Source organism: Lepidochelys kempii, chromosome 3 (assembly GCF_965140265.1).
Source record: "Lepidochelys kempii isolate rLepKem1 chromosome 3, rLepKem1.hap2, whole genome shotgun sequence".
Taxonomy (NCBI): domain Eukaryota; kingdom Metazoa; phylum Chordata; order Testudines; family Cheloniidae; genus Lepidochelys; species Lepidochelys kempii.
Window position 1 is genome coordinate 174,189,230 of NC_133258.1, and position 25,925 is coordinate 174,215,154.

Genomic DNA, 25,925 nt, shown 5'->3' on the forward strand with positions numbered 1-25,925 from the left:
AACTGCATACTAAATCATCCCTGAGGATGACAAGCTTCTGGAAAATTGATATAAGCTGTCTAAATCTGCCTCGGGGAAAGAATAAAACCAAAACAAATGGCTTCTTTTAAATTCTTGATTTGTATCATCACAGCCAGGACTACAAGTGCCATCTTGCTTGGCCAAAGTATTTCTCTCTTCTAACTTCTGAAGCATGGGAAATGTTTAGAAGTTCTTCTTGTGGCTCTTCATACTGAAGGAAGAAGAATGCAAATTTCAGCAATCTTTGACTGAAGAGGGACGCTGAAGGTAGATTGGCAGCTAAGATCAAACAATGAGTTGGAGTCTTATGTGGAATCTACAACTCCTGGCTAAGAGGTAAGAGATTTAGTGAGCCCTGAAGTCTTTTATTTAACCCTCCCACTCAAGGACTGTAGAGTGCAGCTTTTAAGTGAAATCAGTAACAGCAAGGAAAGTTTAAAGGCTGGAAACTCTGTATAAGAGTGAACATCAGAGGTGGTGGGATTTTATCTCACAGCTTGGACCTCACTATGAAAGAGTACCTGATTTTTATTGGGGGGAAAAAAAACAGGGATAGAATTCTTTTTTGGATCACAAAGACGGTGGAAAATCATATTACACTGATGTCAGAAACCTGAAAGTCACAAAACTTAAGAAGGAAATTGATTTTGAAGATAATTGTACAATCCTATTTCCAGACATTAAGCCAGGAAGAAAAGCTAGGGGTAAAATACTTATTCTTGTTAGGCAGGTCTCTACAGAGGCTGAAAGTCTCTTCCTCACCAGAATACAAAGAGAAAGCTATTTTTTTAGGACGATATAGGAAAATAGAATCTGGATAAAATAAAGAAAAACCACTCAAGCTGAATCAGAGAACAAAGGAAGAGTAAACACTAAATTAGTCAACTTTGATGGTTTTGTTTGCAAACATGGGTTCAGTGATTTTATTTGTTGCGCTAATAGAATAAGCATCAGCACGGCTTGTTTCTATCTATGTTGTCCTCATCAATGTGTGTATTAGCACCTGACAAATACTAAACTCCAGTGCGGAAATCTAAACGTAGATTGTTTCCCTTTTCCCCTTTCCTTTACATGAATGGGTAGAGGGCTCTGGCTATTATTAAAGAGCTGGCCCCAATGATAAGACTACATACAACTCACTGAATGCTCTGAAGATAATTTTCAGGACCTTGAACTTAATCCAGTATTCAATGGGTTGGGGCACTCCTTGACAAAGCATGCTCTCATCAACCTGTGTGATCAGTGCTCAAAGGTGGAAAGTGACTTTAGCAGCTGTAACTATTTGGATATCCAGTAGCAATGGGAATTCCAAGCAGGTCCCTAGGATGCAGATGGTTTTGTCAATGAAGATAAGGGGTGTGTGTGTGTGGGACATGTGATTGCTATTGAGCATGATAATACAGTGTTGAATAGCCATAAAAATGCATACCTTCCCCCCACATGGTTTTCCCTGGATTGATGTACTCTTTGGTCAGGTGGTGATCTACTTCAGACACCAGGTTAGTTTACAAATAAAGGCCAGATGACCTGGCTCCGGCCTGCCTGTTGATATAGAAGACTGTAGCTGTGTTGTCCATCAGGACCCATAACCTGTATTGTATATGAGGTTGAAAGGCTTGGCAGGCAAGCCGAACCACTCTGAGTTCCATGACATTGATATGCAGGGAATGATTGCAACTGGACCAACAACCTTGAGTTCCAAGAGTGCCCAGGTGGGCTTCCTAGCCCAGGTCTGAGACATCACAAAGGGAACTCCTTCCAACACTGATGTGGGATCTTGACACCAGACGAGGGACAGTTCGCTGTCCGGAATCCTGACCACCCGGTCCATGCTGTGCCAGTTGGGGACACAGACTGACACCAGCCATGCCTGAAGAGGTCTGAGGCGGAGTCATGCATGCCTAACCATATCAGTACATGCTGCCATGTGACCCAACAGTCTCAGGTATGTGTGGATGGTGGTGAGCGGGTGGGCCCACCAGTCTGTGATGAGGTCTGCCATGGCTGGGAATGAGTCTCAGGGAGGAGGGCCCAGGCCCGAGTGGAATTGAGGACCGCGCCGATTAATTCTATTAGTTGTACTGGGGTTATGGTTGACTTTTTCTCATTTATTATGAACCCCAGGTCGCAACAAGTGGAACAAACCAGGTAGAGATGTCTCCGCACCTGATGTGGAGACTGGCCCCTTATCAACCAGTCATCGAGGTATGGGTATATTTGGACCCCCCCGACATCTCAGGTAAGCGGCCACTGGGGCTATACACTTTGTGAATACTCTCAGGGCTGACGAGAGACCAAAGGCATCACCATGAACTGGAAATGGCACTGGCCCAATATGAAGCAGAGGAAGACGGAAATATGGAAGTATGCATCTTTTAAATCAAGGGTGGCATACCAGTCTCCCGGATCCAGGGAGGGGATGATGGAGGTCAGGGAGACCATGCAAAAAACTTTAACTCCTTGAGAGACTTGTTGAGGCGACGCAGGTCTAGGATGGGTCTGAGACCCCTTTTTGCCTTCGGAATTAGGAAGTAGCGGAAGTAGAATCCTCTTTCTTCCATGTTCCGAGGAATCTTTTCTACTGCCCCCAGGTGCAGAAGGTTTTCAACCTCCTGAACAAGGAGTTTCTCTGAGAAGGATCCCTGAAGAGGGACGAGGAAGGTGGGTGGGAGGGATGGTTGGCTATAAACTGCAGGGTGTAACCCAAAGAAACCGTATCTAGCACCCAGTGGTCTGAGGTGACATGGGACCAGGCCAACCAAAAGGGGTGGAGGTGGTTGAGGAAAGGAAGGTTTGGATCCAGTACATTGGCTTGGGCACCATCCTCGAGCACACCCTCAAAATGACTGCTTCTGGCCTCCCTGACTTGAGCCCATGGAAGCTAGAGTCAATTAGCTCATAAAAGAGTCCTGAACCCTCAATGGCAAGTCCTGGATTGTGGGCTGCATCTCCTGGGACAGGCCAGAAGTCTGCAATCAGGAGCTACGTCTCATGGCCACTGCCAACAGGATCACCCTGGCAGCCGAGTCTGTCCCATCCCAGGACATCTGAAACACTCCCTGGGCCACCACCGTGCCTTCGCTCACCAATGTGGCGAACTCCTGGCACGATCCTGTGGGAGGGCCTCGGTGAACTTATTAAGTGAGTCCCACATATTAATGTTATAACGTTCCATATAACTTGAAGCTGGCCGTCGAATAAACTTTCCTGCTGAATAAGTAGAGTCTTTTGGCCTCCTTATTTTTTGGCATTCCGCTGGGGTGGCCCTGCATGTCCCTTTTGTTCACCACAGACACGACCAATGATGCCACGGGGGGATGAGTATACAGATACTCAAAGACCTTTGCAGGGACATAGTATTTCTTTTCTGCTTTCCTTGAGATTGGCAGAATAGATGAGGGGGTTTGCCACACCGATTTGGCTATTTTGAGCACCCCCTGGGTGGACGGGCAATGCAATTTTTGTCAGTGCGGTGGTCGAGATGACATTGAAGAGGTCATCTGCCTCCTCAGTGACCTAAATCTGCAGATCAAGATTTTCAGCCACTCGTTTTAGGAGGGCCTGGTGCTCCTTAAAATCGACCAGGGGACTGCTGGTGTGGGAGGGTTCAGCCACTGCCTCATCCGGGGATGAAGAGGATGACTGTGTCACCTGAGGGATGGCGTCATCTCCTCCCTTGTCAGGGGAGGGTTCTCTGGGTGCTGAGGTATGGTGCATGGGCTCTGCTTCCTCCTTGGTACCTTGTTCCGATTGTGGCAATGGCTGTACCTTGGTTGGTTTGTCCTATGCAGCCAGGGAGGGCTGGGAGTACTGAACCAGCATTACCAGCACCCCGCCCCCCCCGGGTTCCAGTATGGCCAATAGAGGGTGGGGGGGAGGTGGGTGTCGAGGCCCCTGCTGCATCGGCACCTTGGCTGGAGCCACTTTACTTTCCCGCATCGGAGGGGAGTTGCCCTGTCTAGGCGATGGGCTAAAATCACAGTCTGACCCTGACCACTGTCCCTCTGGTGACCACAGCGGGACTATTGTGGCCTGGGTCTGCCTACCAACCCTAGTAGGCAATCAACGGGTGGACGGGAAGTAGCACTGCCTGTTGGAGGAACGGTACTGGGGCGAGCACGAAAGACACCGAGATCCCGAACAAGCCCTCTGGGATAGAGACCAATGACAAGGAGACCTTCTGGGAGAGGGTGTTTGGCATCTAGGCGACCTATGGCCAGAATGCTGTCGGTATTGGTGGTACAGAGAGCGGCGCTACGAGTCCAGAGTCCCTTGCCTAGTAGGAGGGGATCTTGTGAGAGATCTAGGCCTTCTGGCTAGCAACCTTGGCTGCAGTGCTGGGTCCCCAGGGGGTCCCATCAGTCTATGCTGCAGCACCTGGTGGCTTTCCCTTTCAGTGCTACAAGCGGAGCCATATTGGTCACCTGGCATGGCACCTGCAGGGCCGGTCGGCCTTGTCCCTTAGCCGGTGGGACCTCTTTGAGTACCAAAGGCCTCATAACTGGCTGGGAACCCCTGCCGCTGCCCAGAGTTGGGGGAGGGTCCTTGGTGGAGCTGGTGGGCCCAACCTCTGCAGTACCCTTATGAAGCTCCATAGTGGGCGCATGGCCTGACACAGGTCCTATGCCCGAGGCCCCTCTCTCTTTCAGTGCTGAGGGGGGGGGTCTTCTTTTCTTCAGCCTCTTCTTCAGCGCAGGTGAAACAGAATGGTGCAAGGCCGAAGTGCAGGGCATGGGTGACGTGGTGGAGGGTTCTGACACCAGACGAAGAGCCACCTCCATTAATAACGCCCTCAATTGGGTAGCCTGCTCTTTCTGGGTCCGTTAGTGAAAGTTCTTACAGATGCAGCACCTGTCTTTCCTATGGCCTTCAACCAGACACTTAAGACAGCTGTCGTGCGGATCACTGATTGGCATCGGCTTGCTGCATGACGCACATAGCTTGAACCAGGGAGTGGGGCAAAGTCCCCTCTTGACTAACACTATCAACTAACTATCTATGAAACTATGTACAACAACCAATAAACCAGTCAATGGATAACTGCTGCTGCTCTTGCAAGGCAAGGTGCTCCAACCAACTGTCACGGGCGGTAAGAAGGAACTGAGAGGGCGCAGGGCCGGCGGGCACTCCAGGGGGCACCACAAACAGCCCTACAGATACCTCTAAGGCAGAAATCTCTGACAACTGTGCTCATGGGCACACCTAAAATGCAATTGACATGAGCAAGCACTCGAAGAAGAAAAGTGATTAGCTACTACAGGGATTGGTTCTATATAAAATTCTGACTTAAAATAGACCTCCATATACAGATAGAAGCAAATAGTAATATTTGTCAGTGTTTGAAAGTGTAAATTTCAGGCCAAACGAATATTCTCTTCTGCTTTGAACTAGTTTTTTGGGGGCTTGGGGTTTTTTTGCATTTACCCTATCAACAATGATAGACAGAATCACTAGCGAGTGTCCCGTAAAGCACTTTCACATTAACAAGGCTTATTCAGAAGCAGAAGTATTATATGAACAGGTCAAAGGCCTGAAGAAGTCTGAAAAACAGGGTTTCAAACTGTTGACTTTTGCAGCATTTTGACCAGGACTCTGACTTGGACAGACAAAATGTAGTAAGACTTTTAGAAGGACGCACTCTCCTTCCCCATCCAACAATGATTTCAGAACCTCCAAAATACCCCCTGTATGGCCACAGAAGTTATTTTTTTAGTTTTGGAAGTTAATACAGCACAGAGCTGGGAGATTAAATGATGCCACATTCTCTTAAATAGTTCATAATCTCTGTGCCAACAGCTGTTTGGACATTTGTGGTTAGGAATCTTGCCATTAACAAAGATGTTTGATGTTCATTACATGACTGTTGCCCATTCACATTTGTGATCAACCGTTAAGATGGGAGTTTTGCCCACTTACAAGCCCACTTCAAAGGGAGATGGATCCAAGACAGACATACATGGAAAGACTATACAACACAAGTGCCATCTCTTGATATCCTCTTCCACCACTAGCACAAAGACTTGTGCATCACATATCGCTTCGCACTTGGTGATAACTATTGACATTTGTAGTTTGAACTTAAAAATACTTTGGTGGAGGAAAGAAATGTCAGGCCCTTACAACTTGCAATAATACATTCTGTATTAAAACAGAAATCCAGAAAATCTTTACAGGCAACTTGGCTTTGTAGACATTGTTTGTGAAGGCAAATCAGTAGTGAAGAAAAGGCACCAATTCAATATCAGACGGAAAGGTGGGTATTTGTGAGAACTGGACAAATGAATGCCTAACTCAAAGGGGTCAGAGACAGATTAGCCTCGTAGAACTGTCCATGTTATTTGCTGAGGAGGAGTGTCAACATATGTGAGCTGTGAAAGGGACGTATTTGGGTCTGAGCAGGAGAACTGATTAAAGGAGTTTACACGTACGATCAATGACTTTGTGTATTTCCTTGGTTTGCACTGGTGGTATATGTAGTCTAGCAACCTCAACCCAAAGTTAACATGCATTTTTGTGGTGTTGTGCACATATATGTATACACACCCACAAAAAAATCAGTGGAGATGATATCTATGTGACAAGTTTATCACATGATTAAAGTTTATCACACACTTCTGACCAACTTACCTGCTTTTCAGCTCACTAACTCATTTTCTTAGGACTTGCCCTGGAATTCTACTCCTCCAAGAAGTCTCAGTCTCTCTTTCCCACAGTTAATTTAACCTATCAGAGAAAGTTTTCATCCTTCTTTCCACCACAAGACATGGACTCCAACACCCTTGTGACACCACCATGAGACCCAGGGTGAGCAAGATTATGCCCCAAATCATAACAGTTTTTCCATAGATAAAAATATTACAACCTTAACTCTGTTATCCCATTGCCCTGCATGCCAGCTTGAGATAACCTGCATAACTAATCACTTCTGAGCAGTGTGGCCATCGCATGCTGATAAACTCTTTTTTTCATGCAACACCACATTAAGGTTTCTCTCGCTTTTTTCCCTTGAAGAATAGATTCCAAAAATATTTATCCAGTCACCTTTTAATACTGCTCCACAGTGGCATGGCACTCTACAGTGGAAAATATCCAGTTAGAAAGATAGAAGGGTTAGGTTAGCCCAACCTTGCACTGTTCTATTCACTCACATGCATGTAGCAAGTAATGTTTCTTGGGCAAGTTAAATGTGTTTATTTTCTAGTCATGGCAAGAGTGGGTAAATATAGAGTGTCTGGGCTGGTAAATTGTCACGAATATTTTGCAAGATTGATTAGAAATATATTTAAAAATCATATCTACATATGCATATATCCAATGCTTCTTTTCATCTTCAAATGAATCCACTGGAACATGAACTAACTTTCATTAATTCATTTTCTCTAGCCTTTGTAATGGCAAGATGACCTACAAAAATGGAATCTTTGCATTTTATTACAAACATCTTGCTTTACAAAATTTTATCTTATAAAGTATGGAAATTGAGCAAGACTTTTCTAAGGGAGGAGCCCTAGTTGTCTGACAGTATTAGACTGTATTCAGAGATCCACACAACAGTTTGGGAGAACTAACATTTAAGTAACAAACTTTCACTGAACTATCTAGGTGTTTTTTACTCTCCTTCTCCTGATAAGGGTGGTATACATTCATACATCTCCAGGGTTAATTTTTTTGCTCAATTCCTTAAATAGCATTCTTTCTAAATGTGAGTCACAGAGCTCTTTGTCTTTCTTCAGGAGTCATTTCAGAATGTTAGATTTTACTGAATTTGATGCCAATAATTATTAGTACTTTAGAAACTTTCTGTACACAGTTTTGAAGCATTTAGATTAAGGCTGTCAAGAGATTTAAAAAAATAATCATGATTAATTGCGCTGTTAAACAACAATAGAATACCATTTATTTGAAATATTTTTGGATGTTTACTACATTTTCAAATATATTAATTTCAATTACAATACAGAATACAAAGTGTACAGTGCTCACTTTATATTTATTTTATTACAAATATTTACACTGTAAAAAACAAAAAAAATTGTATTTTTCAATTCACCTCATACAAGTACTGCAGTGCAATCTCTTTACCATGAAAGTTGAACTTATAAATATAGAATTATGTAAAAAAAAAAAAAACAAAAAAAACCCCCACTGCATTAAAAATAAAGCAATGGAAAACTTTAGAGCCTACAAGTCCACTCAGTCCTACTTCTTGGTCAGCCAATCACTCAGACAAACAAGTTTGGTTACAATTTGCAGGAGATAATGCTGCCTGCTTCTTGTTTACGATGTCAGCTGAAAGTGAGAACAGGCATTCACATGTCACTGTTGTAGCTGGTGTTGCACGACATTTACATGCCAGATGTGCTAAAGAGTCATGTGTCCCTTCATGCTTCAGCCACCATTCCAGAGAACATGCTTCCATGCTGATGATAGGTTCTGCCTGATAACGATCCAAAGCAGTGTGGACTGATGCATGTTCATTTTCATCATCTGAGTCAGATGCCACCAGCAGAAGGTTGATTTTCTTTTTTGGTGGTTTGGGTTCTGTAGTTATAGCATCACAGTGTTGCTCTTTTAAGACTTCTAAAAACATGCTCCACACCACGTCCCTCTTAGATTTTGGAAGGCATTTCTGATTCTTAAGCCTTGGGTCAAATGCTGTTGCTTTTTTTAGAAATCTAACATTGCTACCTTCTTCGCGTTTAGTCAAATCTGCTGTGAAAGTGTTCTTAAAACAAGCGTGCTGGGTCATCATCTGAGACTGCTATAACATGAAATATATGGCAGAATGTGGGTAAAACAGAGCAGGAGACATACAATTCTCCCCCCAAGGAGTATAGTCACAAATTTTATTGACACATTATTTTTTTAATGAGCATCATCAGCATGGAAGCATGTCCTCTGGAATGGTGGCCGAAGCATGAAGGGACATATGAATCTTTAGCACATCTGGCATATAAATATCTTGCAATGCTGGCTACAAAAGTGCCATGTGAACGCATGTTCTCACTTTCTGGTGACATTGTAAATAAGAAGCAGGCAGCAGTATCTCCTTGCAATATAAACAAACTTGTTTGTCTTAGCAATTGGCAGAATAAGAAGTAGGACTGAGTGGACTTGTAGGTTCTAAAGTTTTACACTGTTTTGTTGTTGAGTGTAGTTATGTAACCAAAAAAAAAATATCTGCCTTTGTAAGTTACACTTTCACAATAAAGAGATTGTACTTCAGTACTTCTATGAGGTGAATTGAAAAATACTATTTCTTTTATCATTTTTACAGTACATATATTTGTAATAAAAATAATAATATAAAGTGAGCATTGTGCACTTTGTATTCTGTGTTGTAATTGGAATCAATATTGAAAATGTAGAAAAACATCCAAAAATATTTAATAAATTTCAATTGGTATTCTATTGTTATAAGTGCGATTTATCACGATTAATTTTTTTCATTGCGGTTAATTTTTTTGAGTTAACTGTGATTAATTGACAGCCCTAATTTAGAGCAATAATTTATTGCCTTGCATAAATTACAAAGAACTCATCTGTCCTCTTTTTCAATGGATGTGTGTTGTGGGGGTTTTTTAAACTAATTTTATGTTTTCAGGTGCAAGTTTCCCTTCATTGTGAAAGAATGAGTGACCAGTAAAACCAGGTCCTCTATTAATCTACAGTGCTGATAGCTTCAAAGTTAGTTTTTTCACACCATGCAGCTAATCATGACCTCAACCTTTATCTGAAGAACTATCCTATATGTGAAGAGTTCGGAGGTAATTTATACCTCTCTTCCTGTGGAACAGATTGTCTTGGCAGTCATCCCAGTTCATTTGGGAGTCCATTTCCATTAAAAAAAAAACAACTGTTTGCAATGTGCTCTGTACTAGTTAAATCCAACTCATTATGACTCACTTCAGCCAGAAAATTAAAATGGGACAGGGAAGAGAGTATAGATTAAATGAATGGCTCATTGATTACCCTCCTACATCATGGTTCCCAATCTCTAACCTCATTAAGATCAGTTGATATCAGACAACCAGAGACTTTATCTTTGTCATTTAGTTTTCATTATGTATTTTTTCTGAGCAGACATTTCAAGGAACAATGTACCAAGGGCTGTGGTGGACTCTCCATCACTGGCAATTTTTAAATCAAGATTGGATGTTTTTCGGAGAGATCTGCGCTAGGAATTATTTTGGGGAAGTTCTATGGCCTGTGTTATACAGGAAATCACAATGGTCCCTTCTGGCCTTGGAATCTATGACTGACCTGATCCTACCAGGTTCTGAACACCTCGATGAAGTACTGAGCACTCGCTATTCCAGGGGTCTCAAATTCAAATGATCACGTGGGCCACATGAGGACTAGTACATTGGCCCAAGGGCAGCACTGACCCCCCACCGCTGTCCTGGCCCCGTCCCAACTCCACCCTTCCGTGAGGCCCCGCACCTGCCCCACCTCTTCCCAGGGGGTGCAGGAGAGGTGCAGGGTGTGTCAGGGGCTCAGGGCAGGAGGTTGAGGTGCAGGAGGGGTGCAGGATGCATCAGGGGGCTCAGGGCAGGGGGTCAGAGTGCAGGGTGGGTCAGGGTGCAGGAGGGGTGTAGGGTGCAGGAGGGGGCTCAGGGCAGGGAGTTTGGGTGCAGGAGAGGTTCGGAGTGGGTCCAGTCCAGTACACACCAGGGGCAGGCTGGGAACGGGGAACCGTGGCCAATGGGAGCTTCGGGGGAGGTACCTGGAGGAGCGGCCAGAGCAACACACAAACCCCTGTGCTCCCCCTCCCCCAGGTCCCGGCCGCTTCCTAGAGCGGCGCAGGGGCAGGGCAGGCAGGGAGGGAGCCTGCCCTGCCCCCGGTGCGCACCGTGCCGGAGCTGCTCTAGGTAAATACTGGGGGGACAGGGGCACTGCAGGGAGCTAGCGGGCAGCAGAAAATAACCCCGCGGGCCGCATGTTTGAGACCCCTGCTCTATTCCCATAGCTTCTGCTGACATTATCATCCGAAGCTTCAGCTAGTGAAAAAACAATTACAGTTAAGTGACATGATGCTCTGACAAGCGCATCCTCACAATTATTCTTCCTAGAGCGGAATGTTGTCTCAGTGCACAAACAGTGGCTGTTGGGAAGGGACAGGGATTGCCCTGGGATTGTGCAGATAGTTTATGTAATCAGTATACTGAAAAAAATAGGTCAGAAAGATTTTTATTATGTACAGGTACATAAAAAAGTAAACCAAAATGCTTTTGCAACTTTTTGAGCAAATTAGAGGTACCTCACTGTGTTAATTAATATAATAATTGCCCGAGCAATAAAAAAAAACCAACAACTTTACACGGTAGCTCAAATAAAAACAGCAAATTTCAGATCCAATAATACTATTACCATTATATCCAGATTTTAGTCTAAGCAGAGGGCATTTTTAAGCTTCTATTTTAGCTACCACAAAGGTCCACTTTTAAGTCTCCTTAAGAAAACAGCATGGAAACAGACCAATCAAGTGGTGTTTTTATGTATGAAAGAACATGGCTGAGTCTGCTGGAGCAGCACAGACCAAAGGTGGATTGAGAGAGCAAATCTTGCACAGGAGAAAACAGGTAGAGATCTGTCTGGCAGCGCATTGAGAAATCACTTATTCTGCAAAAAGAAGGTGTTTGTCCTAAGAAGAGAGTGAAAGCCACTTCAGGGCCGGTGTAAAAGTGACTGTTAAGGGGAGGGAGCTTACAGAGTTCTGGAAAAGCTTCTGGAATTAAAAAGTGAAACTGAAGATTTCAAAAGTTGAATTAATCCTTCATTTCCAGTATACTCAGTAAATGCTTGAACTGCAACCTTTAGAATCTTGGTGACAACATTTAACCTTTTAAAAAGAAATAAAAGTCTTATCAGCGGTGAAAAACTCATAAAACACGAAGAAGGTCCAACGTTATCCTTGATCGAGGGATATCAATATTGAGTACTTTAACTTCCACTCTTTCTCCAGGGCCCAACCCAAGACTTCTTCTCTTCTTGGCTTTAGAAAGTTTTGTTTCTGTTATGTTCCGAATTGGAATCAATCCTGACTTACCAACACCAATATCAACAAAAACTCCAAAGAGAGTAGCATTCTCTACTTTTCCAGTCAGAACAGTGCCAATGCTCAAGTCTTCAAGACAAACTATGCTTCTCTTGAAATCAGGTTTCTCAAAATCTGTCATAAAAAACAAGAGATGAAAATCAAGTTTCTGAAATAAGATACTGGAAAGACAACAGTACAATTAAACTTGTGCTGTGGATCACCTCTAATAGGCAGCCTCCTACTTTCGGAAACTAACTGAAAGTTTTCAGAGTAGCAGCTGTGTTAGTCTGTATCCATAAAAAGAAAAGGCGGACTTGTGGCATCTTAGAGACTAACAAATTTATTAGAGCATAAGTTTTCGTGAGCATCCGATGAAGTGAGCTGTAGCTCACGAAAGCTTATGCTCAAATAAATTGGTTAGTCTCTAACGTGCCACAAGTACTCCTTTTCTTTTTGCGAATACAGACTAACACGGCTGTTACTCTGAAATTAGTCTCGAAGGTAACTGAAAGTAGCTCCAGGATTTCCAATACATTTTCATTTGGCTTTCATATAAGCATCACCTCTACCAGGCAATGGATTTTCTTCTATTTTGCTAACCCCTTGGCTGGTCACTTAAAACAGTTTATACTATATGGAGAACCAGGTATAGTGAAACCTATGGCAAGAGGCTACCGCAAGAGACCAACAAAAATTGATTGCCTGATAGGGTTTTTAACTAATGGCTACATAGTGTACTGAAAGCCCTGTAAGCATTTGCCTGGGAGAAGGGTTTTCTCTTACAGGTGATTCTTAGCACAGATTTATAATCATACACACGGTTATATTTTAGTGTACATAATTGTACATAGTAAAGTGAGTACTCAGTTGAGGTAGTCTGGTGATACCACTAAGCAAAAGGAAAGTCACTCAAATAGCTTATTCATACCCCCATGCCTCAGAGATGGCCCTATATGCTCTCTACTCATTTATACCAGTTTGACATCAGTGTAATTCCACTAACTTCAAGGGAGTCACTCCTCATTTGCACTGATGAGAGTGGAGAAGCAAACACATATACTTTTAAATGCACAATGTTGGTATTCAAGCCTATATAGTAGAGTATGTGGGAATGGATAGGACTTTTTTTTTCTCCTATTACTTACTTCTCAATTGTTGATCCCTCACCAAAACCTCTTTCCTTTTGTGCCAGCCTTGATACCTGCCCTTCTGCCCTCCCCTACAGCTGTCTTTCCTCTTCCTGATGCACTAAGCTTGTTAGTTTAGCAGAAGTAATATACTCAATTTACCAGAGAGATTCTAAATTTCACAAAAGTTAGACTGGGATTTTAACTTGTTTTCCCCTTTGTCTTTTAAAAAATAAAACACAAGTTCAAGGCCTAAAGCCAAAGCTCACTGAATGGGAGTCTGTGCGACTGCTGTGCATTTGGATCAGGCCCTAAGGTATTACCCAGATTGGTGGTGGCATCAGTAGACCCTGAATGACATTGAAGTTTCCACTGAAGGAATGCACCTAATTACTTGACTCCAAATCAGTTAATCCTTTTGTAATATTACACTGCGCAGAGGTATTTCAATGCAAAAAGAAACTAAATAGCTGCTCAGGTCACTGGCAGGGATGAGACTGGGAGAAGCCATGGGAACCATTTAATGTTTAAAATGCTGCTTTTTGTTCCAGCCTGGCATGACCCAGGTCTGCAGATTGTCCACTGTTACCTGAACAGCCATTTAACTGCTGCTCTAAGTTAGCTCCTTTGTGCAAAACTCTGATATTTACTCCCCGGGGAGTACCTTGGTTACTAGAACATTTAAAAATAGATATTTTTTAAATCATCTTTCTAGTTCCCATCCCCAAATAGTTTTTCCTGTTTCACAGTCCGTTAAACTCATTGAGAAGCATTAAGCAGCCAACAACAGAGTATTTCAATTCAAACTGAGGGGAGCACTTTAGAAAACTAAACTACAAGGAACAAGATATAACAAACTGAGGAAATGGGAAGTTAATAGTAATGAATATAAATCAGAAGCTAGGAATTGTTGAAAATTGATTAAGGAAGCAGAGAGACAAGGAGAAATCTATGGCCAGCAGAGGTAAGGAAAAGAAGAAGGAGTTTTTAATGTATATCAGGAACAAAAGGAATCCTAACAATGTTGCTGATCCATTATTAAATGGAAATGGTAGGAGTATTAATAATAATGCAGAAAAGAAATAAATGATGTAGTTATATCATTTAACACTCTTTCCATTCCAGTAGCCTCTCAGGAGGATGTTAAACAGTAGATACTGAAGTGAGACATTTTTAAATCAGCCGGTCCAGATACCTTGCATCCAAGAATTTTAAAAGAGCTGGCTGAGGAGCAACCTGGACTGTAAATATTGATTTTCAAAAAGACTTTGAACAATAGGGAAGTTCCAGAAGACTTTAAGAAAGCTAATGCTGTGCTAATATTTAAAAAGGGTAAACGGGATGATCTGGGTAACTATAGGCCTCTCAGTCTGACATTGATCCCAGGCAAGATAATGGAGAGACAGATATGGGACTTGATTAATCAGGTATTAAAGGAGGGTGATGAAGTTAATGAATCAACAATGGTTTATGGAAAACAGATTCAGTCAAATTAATGTGATCTTTTCTGATGGGATTACAAGTTTGGTAGATAAAGATAATAGTATTGATGTCATATACTTAAACTTCTGTAAAGCGTTTGATTTGGTATTGCATGACATTTTTATTAAAAAAACTAGAAAGATAAAAAATTAACATGGCACATATTAAATGGATTAAAAATGGTTAACAGATAGATCTCAAAATGTAACTTTAAACAGGGAATAATCAATTAACGGGTACGTTTCTAGTGGCGTCCCATAGGGATTGGTTGTTGGCCCCATACTGTTTAACATTTTTGTTAATGACCTGGAAGAAAACAAAATCATCACAGATAGTTTGCTGATGACATAAAAATTGGGAGAATGGTGAATAGTGAAGAGGACAGCTCACTGACACAGAGAAATCTGAATTGCTTGGTAAACTGGCAATAGCAATCCAGCTTTTTAATATGGCTAAATGTAAATATATACATCTAGGAATACTGGCCATACTTACAAGACAGGGAATTCTATCCTGGGAAGCAGTGACTCTGAAAAAGATTTGGGGATCATAATGGATAATCAACTGAACATGAACTCCTAGTGTGATGCTGTGGCCAAAAGGGCAAATGCAATCCTTCAATGCATAATAAGGGGAATCTTGAGAAGGAGCAGATAGCTTATTTTACCTCTACATTTGCCACTGGTGTGACCATTTCTGGAATATTGTGTCCCGTTCTGGCACCCACAACTCAAAAAGGATGTTGATAAATTGGAGAGAATTCAGGGAAGAGCAATGAGAAGGATTAGAAAACATGTCTCATAGTGCAAGACTCAAGGAGCTCAGTTTATTTAGCTTAACAAAGAGAAGGTTAAGGCGTGACTTGATCACTGTCTATAAGTACCTACATGGGGAGCAAAATTAAACAGTAGCAAGCCTCCAGGACCAGGTGACTGTCAGATAGCTAATGTAAGGCTGATTTTTACAAAAGGCTCCAGAGGCAATCCTGGTAATTACAGATCACTAAGCCTAACTTCAGTACCAGGCAAATTAGTTGAAAATGTAGAACAGAGTTATCAGACACATAGATGAACGCAATATTTTGGGGAAGAGTTTTTGTAAAGGAAAATCATGCCTCACTAATATAGCAGAATTTTTTGAGGTCAACAAACTTGTGGACAAGGGTGATCCAGTGGAAATAGTGTGCTTGGACTATCCGAAAGCCTTTGACAAGCTCCCTCACCAAAGGCTTTTAAGCAGAGTAAGTTGTCATGGGATAAAAGGGAAGGTCCTCTCATGGAACAGTAACTGGTTAAAAGATAGTAAACAAGGGTAGGAATAAATGGTCAGTTTTCACAGTGGCGAGAGGTAAAGAGTGGATTTCCCCAAGGATCTGTACTGGGACTGGTGCTGTTCAACATATTGATAAATAATCTGGTACAAGGGGTAAACAGTGAGAAGGCAAAGTTTGCAAATGATACAAAACTACTCAAAATAATTAAGTCCAAAGCTGACTGCAAAGAGTTACAAAAGGATCTCATAAAACTGGGTGACTGTGCAACAAAACAGCAGATTAAGTTCAATGTTAAAAATTGAAAGTAATGCACATTGGAAAACATAATCCCAAGTATATATACAAAATGTTGAGGTCTAAATTAGCTTTTACCATTCAAGAAAGAGATCTTGGTGTCATCATGAATAGTTCTCTGAAAACATCTGCTCAATATGCAGTGACAGTCAAAAAAGCTAATAGAAGGTTAGGAACCATTAGGAAAGGGATAGATAATAAGACAGAAAATATCATAATGCCACTATATAAATCCATGTTACGCCCACACCTTGAATACTGAATGCAGTTCTGGTCGCTCCATCTCAAAAAAAGATAGGTTAGAATTGGAAAAAGTACAGAAAAGGACAACAAAAATTATTAAGGAAATGGAACAGCTTCTGTATGAGAAGAAGTTAAAAAAACGGGGACTGTTCAACTTAGAAAAGAGACGACTAAGGGGGGATGTGATAGAGGTCTGTAAAATCATGAATGGTGTAGATAAAGAGAATAGGGAAGTGTTATATACCCTTCACATAACACAAGAACCAAGGGTCACTCAATGAAATCAATAGAAAGTACTTTTTCACACAACGCACAGTCAACCTGTGAAATTGATTGCCATGGGATGCTGTGAAACCTGGGTTTAACCTGGGTTAAAAAAATTTAGGTAAGTTCATGAAGGATAGGTCCATCAATGGCTATTAGCCAAGATGGTCAGAAACACAAGCACACGCTCCCCATGTGTCCCTAAACAGCTTACTGCCAGAAGCTGGAAGCGTAGGACAGGGGATGGATCACTTGATAAATTGCCCTATTCTGCTCATTCCTTGTGACGCATCCGCTATTGTCAGAAGACAGGATACTAGGCTTGATGGACCACCTGTGTGACCCAGTATGGCCATTCTTATGTTCTTAAGGCATACATTTTTAACAATAGGCTAGTTCAGTTCAAAACATTTTAACAATGGGTTAGTTCAGTTCAAAACAAACAAAATCCCTGTATGTATTAAGAAAACCATTTCTGAGCACGATTGCTACTAGCACAGTTTCCAGGCATAGGCATTGTCTACAACAGATTGTTCCAAAAATCTTCCGCCATTATACTACCACTGGTGCATTCAAATTTGAATGTTTGCATTAAGAACAGTCATTTATTTTGGTGTTGACTAACACAATGTATTTTTATGTTTATTGCTAGATAGTCCATTTCACTGAAAATTAGACATTAGAGGTCTAGAATTAAATTACTACATGATAGGAAATGGGTTTCCAGAATCATTAGTGGGCTGCATTTATAAATAACTATAATGAAGCAATGAAGCAAAACAATGAAGGTTGAGAGAGTGGAAATGTATTTTTCTCTTTAAGCATCAGTCTACTATTTATTATTACATGCCTGTATTTTTCTTGCCTACCTTTATCTCTTGCAATTGTGAGAGGATAGAGCATATCCACTGTAAGGTTCATTGAACAACTGCACCTCCTGATATATCCCTCTCCTTTCCTACTCCTTCCTCACTCTCCCGCACCCTAAACTGTTTTGCACTGCTATGAAGATCTAACCAGTGTGAGTCATGAGCCATGTACCCCAATAAAACTTTTCTTCGAGGAGTGTGTGACCCAAACTTCCAATAAATCAGAATCTTACATTACTATTCCATAGATCTTTATTACTAGTGTTTTTAGTCGTCTCATGCTTCTCCCACAATAGCCATCAATAGATTTAATCAGTGCAGTCAACATATTACAACTGTCTTATCTGTTAAAAGCCTTGCAGCCCACCTTCCGATGGCTCAGAAGGTCATGATTTAAGACAGGATTCACACTCCTTAATTACCGAGCCAGCAAATACTATCTGACTGACTGCATGCTGTAGTACATTCTTCTCTGTTCGACAGGATAAAGGGAGGGAGTCAGCTGACCTACACATCCACTAAATCTACTGCCAGTTTAGAAAACATGTAGTTTAAAAATGAAACCCAGAACATTCTAAATTCCGGACTACAACAAAACTACCTTTATAAAGCAAGGCATTCAGTTTTTACCTGTTCGGAAATCAAAGCCTTCCGGTTGAGTCAGACCATCAATGATTATTTGCAGTGTATGTACTGTTGTATTTAGTGTTTTTGCTGCTCCTTCTATTCCTTCTTTTTGAATTACAGCATTTACTTTTTGTTGCATATCAGGTTTTCCTATATCATTTGGATTTCCTCCAATGAAAGTTAAAAACCTTGAGAATTAAAACAAAAAAGACAATAACCTGTAAGATCATAAGAGATATTTATATAGTCCTCAGTGAGGATTGAAATCTTGCCAAGTTTAAAGTTCAAACTATTTTTGAGCTCTTACATGCACAAAAACATCTTATTTTTAAAAAGTAACAGTAAAAAAAGCTTCTCTCTTTCACCTTAGCATAACTCAAACATTCTGCACTTCTCCATTCACCTTCACACTGAGGCCAAGCATGTAAAGTTTGAGTCTAAAATAACTTTTTCTGAAGGATATGAAGGACTGAATAGAAGGTTCAGAATAGAATCCGCTTCTCAGGCTTAACTTTAGGACTTGCTATCCATGAACCCTATTATTTCCAAAAGGATTTCCTATATTCATGATGATTTTATCCCTAAATTAATTAAATATTTACAGAAAAAAATGCAACTTACCATGAACATTCCATCAAAAAGTAAAAATTTCATCATTTTGTAATTCTTTTAATGTGACTTCTAATTAATTCAATTAAAATGAAAATACAGTGAAGATAAGATAATATTTGCAAATCTTACAGAAGGACAAAGAATCTTCTCTGGTTCTGAATTTCGTAATTTAAAGAAGAGGATGAAAAAGCTTTACAACATAATCTGTCGTCCATAAGCTACACATAAAAGTTGGCCAATTATAATTAAGTGTTCAGATACTAACAGAATAAAGTCACACAAGGGTCACTATTTGACTGATGTATTTCTTAGTCCACCAAATCAAGAAACTGCATACGTTGGCTTAATTATTTAAAACTGAAAGTAAATATATTATATTCAATAAAGATATAAACACCCTGACCATAGTTCTTGGGTTTTGAATTCTATAGTAGAGACATACACAATGCACAAGAGCATTGTTAGTTTATACGCCTAGATACTGAAGGAAATTAGCTGAAGAATATGCTCACAAACAAAGCATACATTTTTATGCTGTGTCTTACAAACATTTATTTTAGCAGTGACAATGGCTAAATATCCTCAATATCAATAAAAGGATGAGAAATTCAAAACGAGCGGTCTTTAAATACTTTTTCTATTATGAAAAACAATGCAATATTATGTTTATTAAATGAAGCTATCAGTCCTTTTCTTAAAGCTGTTCACCACAGATGCCTCTTAATTGCTTAGTCTTGGTGTTCTGTAAATAGACTTTTTTCACCAAAGAGAACTCTCTACTCGTTCAGTATTCACATGGGGTTTGATTATGCCTGTCCTTCATGAAGGTGCACAGTAGGGCAATTGGAAGGAACATGAAGACTTCCTCTGCTCTTGCATGTTCTCCATAGCAGCCAGGCACAACTGCAGTCCTTGTGCTCTAGGAATCACAGGGGTCTGCTCCCTCCACTCTCCCCCCGCAGGGTTCGTGGCCCTATCCCACAGCTCTGCACCAGCCTGTAGAACAGAACCTGCACATAGGATGGGGGAAGAATGGAAATATGCTGCACTCCACAAAGTGGTGTAGTAACCCACACATCCCCTGCACAACAGGGAACTGTCGGATGCATTCCACCCCCACAGCCCCAAGACAAGGTAACTGGTGGTGGTGTGGGTTGTCTGGACTGGAGGGGAAAAGAAAGGTAGTGGCTCTTTTAATGGTTCCATTCCCCTTTGGAGCTGGATGGGAAGGCATCACCTGAGCTGGTGGGCAGGCCGGTATGGCTCAGGTAAGCCACTGGCCCTGAACACCTGTGAGAAGGTATATAAACTCTGTCTCCCCTCACACCCAGATGAGCACCACCTATCCCTGCGGTTTTTGGTCTGCTGCTGGCATAGTGGTAGTCACCTTTTTTGGGACTGGAAAGGAATTTTTCCCCCACTGCCAGATTGACCAGGGCTGGATGGTTGGGGTGGGGTTTTTTTTGGCCTTCCACACAGCAGCTCAGGGACCTTGGGGTAAGTCAGGAAGCAAGGTTTTAGTTGTCACAACTTAGCAGGTGTTCAGTGCTGGTACTTATTCCATAGGAACTGGAAGTGAAGTTAGGGAAAGGCATACCCTAAAGAAGCTGGGGAACAGGTTTGGGCTCCTAACATCTGGTACAGTGAGAAGACAATCGCCTTTCCTCAGCCCCTTAACAAGGTGCGGGCGCCAGGGACCAGCTGTGGAGAGTGGGGGGACTGATGGCAGTCCTACAATAGGTAGAAAAGATTAAGGATGGAATCATGACCAGCACTGTATGAATTATTGCCGTATAGTTCCCAGATGAAGTAAGTTAATAAAGTTGTGGCCTAATTAAACCACATCCCTTGCATCTTGTCTTTCTTCCTGTATCTCTGGGACAATGCATTCTGGCACTCCCCTGCAGCTGTACACCTCCACTTTGCTCCCAATGCAGGGCTGTGCCTTAAAGGCACAATTGAGATAAGTATTTTGTTCAGCATGAAGTATTAGATTTCTTCTACCTGAGGGGGTCTACCTGACAATATAATGGATAGCCCTCCTCTTACGTGGCCTATCTTTGTATGTTATGTCTAGTTTTCTGCCATTAAGATAAGCTAATGTGTGAATCACTGACTTCCTCCCTTGAAACCAAAGACACTGCACTTCTAATGATGCAACTGAATGTGCCCTCTGTTCAATTGCCATTACTGCATGCTTTTGTGCTCATGGTATAGCTACACCATTTTCAGAGGGGGGTTGAAGAGATAAATATATGCCAATCTAATTACTATACAATGTTGCAAATCTTAAACTGATATTAATCTTGGGAGCGACTTCTTTTCTTTTTCAGAAAATGAAAACAAAGGAATATTAATAAAGGTAAAATGGCCTAGTTGAAGTCAGTGGCTAAACTCCCATTGACTTTAATGAGGCCAGAACTCCCCAGAACAGGGAATCAAGATTGATGAATTCTATTCCCAATTCTTCTACTGATTTACTATGTGACATGGTCAATTCAGCCAGTGTCTCTCTCTCAGCTGAAATGTGGATAATGTCCCCTACCTCATAGAGGTAGCTTAAGCAAAGGGATATGGTAGGTTTATAAATTATAATCCTAAATGTTTTTTTTCTAGATTTAAGTAAAACCTACGATTATAACATCTGAAAATTATTAGATAAAGTTATTTTCTCTGTTTTTCAGGTTATTTTTTCCTTTGAGTATAGTCAATTTCACAGTGTCCTGCCTGTAGTCAGTGTCAATCAGCTTCCCCTGTTATTGTGGCTCTTTCACACAGTAACAAGGGAGAGAAAAGCATTACAAAAAAAATAAATTTGAAAATGTGGCTAAAAACCCACTAAAACCAGCACAAGAATTCAGTGACAGGCATTGGCCCCTGAATCCTCATTAATTTTTTTTAACTGAACAGATTTCAACTTTTGGTGTTGCTTTACTATTTCTTAAGCATTTTAACTGGTTGGATAACAAAGTAAAGTAACAAAGCAAATGCAATTTTTATCAACATCATTATTGTTGTTCACGTAAGCATATTACCTTAAACTGACTGTAATTGTTATCCAAAAGCAGCAGCTCTACTAAGATGATAAAGGACATGTACTATTCTCCCTCTACCTGCAAAGAACATTAATGGGGCTGTATAGACAATACTGAAAATTTATGTAGGTCTGTGCAGTGTGCTCTGCACAGCACAGCTGAGAGAGAGCTGCTGACTGTTAAGTGCTGAAAGATGGACAATGCCACACCAGAACACCAGTGGCAGGCAACAGCTGCCTGAGCTTTGACTGACATGGCAGATGTAACATGACAATCCCTACAAACAGCCAGCCTCCTGACTCAACGTTCTAAATAATATATGCTTCACAAAGCAGACCTATAAACAAGTCTGCTGACATTCGTGCACTTGGCTTTATTTTACCACAAATGGAAATTCAGCCTGAGTACCTTCAAGTAACATTTTTTCACCATTAAATTTCATAGAAGTGCATTTATATTGTAAATCGATAACAGGGTACATTTCACTGTTAATAAATGTAACCACATGGAATGTTCACAGATGTACAAAAAATTATGTTCAGATCTTTCAAATGTGTAGATAATGTAATCAGGATGTACAGTATTGTGTGCAGATTTTGGGGAAGAAAAACAGTTAGTAAGAAATAGGACTCTGAGTAAGACCAGGAGCCTGATCCTTAAATCTTTATTCACACAAGTAATTTTCGGTTTTGGAATCCCGTTGAAGATAATGGACTACTTGAATGAATAAGGCTTACTCATATGAGTGACGATGGTAGGAGTCAGGTCCTAAATTACCAATCAGTTACCTGAATAATTTAATACAGTTAAGGTGATGAACAGCAATTTGGTTCCAGTTTAGGAAGGTACTTAAGCAGATGCCTAACTTTAAGCATGAGACTTACCACTGACTTAGATAGAGATATTCATGTTCTTAAAGTTACACATCTGCTTCAGTACATTCCTGAACTGGGGGTCTTTTCAGAGGAACTTGTCTTTGCCTAAATTCCTTTCATTAACAGCTCATAATACTGACAGCTATGACAAAACTAGAATCTTCGCAGTATTATAAAAATGCCCAACACCAAAAAATATAAGCACCTTCAATAGAAACAATAAAATTCTTATTTTAGAGATTCTCAATCCTTTAGGTCCTGATGAGAAACTAGATGCTAAAATATTTCCATGTAAAGTTACCTAGTGATTATCGTAATTACTGATGTAATTTTTAAAAAGAGACTATTTAATCTGGTTATATATTTCATATATCATTTTTCACTCAAACATGTGTGCCTTGAGGGCATTTTGAACAAAAATCAATATAAAGGACAAAGCTCTCGCTCAGCAGTAATGCATTGTATTGATCATCAATATTTTTAAATGTCATTGCTTAAGAACAAAGTTAAATGCTCTCTTATTTAGAAAACTTTCTTAGGGTTACTGCAAGGTCAGAAAAGCTATAGTCAGAAAAGAAAGATTATGATATGGTTAGAAAAAATAAGAATAGACTGTGTGACAAGCAACTTCCCTTACTATGGTTTTAGTTATGTTAAACACTTAATCTGGACGATACTATCTTTGAAATCATAATTTTAACAAGTTTGTAATTGACAGTTCCAGTGCTGCAAGAAAGCAAATTATAGACCCCATAATAAACAAATCTCCCCTCCTCTAAGTATTTTCTTGTTTATGCATGAGTAAAGTAACAAGTTCTAATTAGTAGTTGATATAGTTTAGCAGCAGCTATCATCTCTCTCTAAAAATCCAATAATGTTTAAAAAGTTCCACAAAAATTGATATGCAAAAGGTGAGATTCTTCATAACTTTGATCAATCTTATAAAGTAGGACATATTGCCTCCCTGTCCTCAGATACTGAATGTTTGAGTTAATGATGAATCCTTTTCATATAAAGGAATGTCAACTGAGGTAAAGCTACCAGAATCTTGTTTAAAAAAAAAAAAATCAAAACTGCAGGAGGTTAGCGCATACGACTCCAAGTTCTACAGCAAGCTTTCATTTCTACAGCAGTCTTTGGGATGTGACAGAACATGCAGAAAATAGTCATGGCTAAGTCACTGATGTTTTTATTTAATACATAATTTCATCCACCTTACTCAGATCAAGTAAAAATGTAGCATAGATGTAACAAATAAGCACATCATGTTCTTTTAACATACACATCTGCATAAAATTATAACACAGACCTTGCAGTGCTTAAAGAAAACGCAAATTTTTGAACAGAATTCAAAGATCATTAGAAAAAGCAACAATTATTTCCAACGGAGAGTTGCAGTGCATTTAAAAACTATTTTTAAACAAGAAGAAACAGTAGTTCTTAAAGCTACATAAGGGTTTTAGTCACAGTCATTCTGTTTTATGTTATCATTTCCAGCAACACGATTTAAGAGCTGAGAGTACTGGGTTCATTACATGAAAGCAACACGATATCCCATTAAACCTGGTCATAGTGCACATATGAATTAATGGTGATGCAACACTATCACTTCTAAAACAAAACTTTGTATTAGCATGTGCAAAGTTAGATAGAATGTATATATATGCCAGTACCAAACAAGAGTTAAACTATATGGACCAAACAGTTATAAATATTTAGTAATAGTTTCAGGTAAAAAAATGCATTTTTAATTTATAAAGCAAATTAAAGATTTTTGTAGCGTTGCTAAAAAACAACACAACAATATAAATCCTCAATATTTCAACTACTGAATTGGATTATATAAATGTCATGTAGTATTTGTGTACTACTCTAAGCGAAGTTGGTTGCCAAGTCCAAAATTAATTTCCAAACATATATGAAAATATATAAATGGGTTAGACAAACACACTTGTATGAATATTTAACAGGTCTTGATATTTATATCAATAGATTTATTACGGCTGTCAAGCGATTAAAGCGATTAATTGCACTGTTAAACAATAGAAGAATACAATTATTTAAATATTTTTGGATGCCTTCTATATTTTCAAATACAACACAGAATACAAAGTGTACAGTGCTCACTTTATATTTTCTTCTGATTAAAAGTATTTGCACTGTAAAAAAACCAAGAGTAATAGTATTTTTCAATTCACCTAATACAAGGACTATAGTGTAATCTCTTTATCATGAAAGTTGAACTTACAAATGTAGAATTATGTACAAAAATAACTCCATTCTAAAATAAAACAATATAAAACTTTAGAGCCAGCAAGTCCAGTCAGTCCTACTTCTTGTTCAGCCAATCGCTCAGACAAACAAGTTTGTTTACATTTGCAGGAGATAATGCTGCCTTCTTCTTGTTTACTTCACCTGAAAGCGAGATCAGGCATTCTCATGGCCCTGTTGGAGCTGGCGTCGCAAGATATTTACTTGCCAGCTGTGCTAAAGATTCATATATCCCTTCATGCTTCAGCCACCATTCCAGAGGACATGCATCCATGCTGACGATGGGTTCTGCTTGATAATGATCCAAAGCAGAGAGGACTGACGCATGTTCATTTTCATCATCTGGGTCAGATGCCACCAGCAGAAGGTTGATTATCTTTTTGGTGGTTCGGGTTCTGTAGGTTCCGCATTGGAGTGTTGCTCTTTTAAGACTTCTGAAAGCATGCTCCACACCTTAGCCCTCTCAGATTTTGGAAGGCACTTCAGATTCTTAAACCTTGGGTCGAGTGCTGTAGTTATCTTAAGAAATCTAACATTGGTACCTTCTTTGCGTTTTGTGAAAGCTGCAGTGAAAGTGTTCTTAAAATGAACAACATGTGCTGGGTCATCATCGGAGACCACTATAACATGAAATATATGGCAGAATGCAGGTAAAACAGAGCAGGGGACATACAAGTCTGCCCCAAGGAGTGCAGTCACAAATTTAATTAACACATTTTTTTTTTTAACAAGCGTCTTCAGCATGGAAGCATGTCCTCTGGAATGGAGGCTGAAGTATGAAGGGGCATATGAATGTTTAGCTTATATGGCACATAAAGTCCAATACCTCAATAATAAGACTTGTAAAGTATATGTATGATGTAAAAATATATATTTTAAATTATATATGTTG

At 40.3% G+C, this 25,925-nt stretch overlaps 1 protein-coding gene across 1 annotated transcript in view; it reads right to left on the reverse strand.

The window, feature by feature from the left end:
• Positions 1-11,216: 11,216 nt before the first annotated feature.
• The window catches only part of SRBD1 (S1 RNA binding domain 1), a 227,048-nt gene continuing 212,339 nt past the window's right edge, over positions 11,217-25,925 (reverse strand). Inside the window, exons 22-23 of the mRNA XM_073339107.1 lie at positions 18,244-18,428; positions 11,217-12,193 (exon numbers count right to left, since the gene is read on the reverse strand). Of these exons, the coding sequence (XP_073195208.1) occupies positions 11,904-12,193; positions 18,244-18,428 (475 nt within the window). The 3' untranslated portion in view covers positions 11,217-11,903. The remainder of the gene's footprint in view (positions 12,194-18,243; positions 18,429-25,925) is intronic.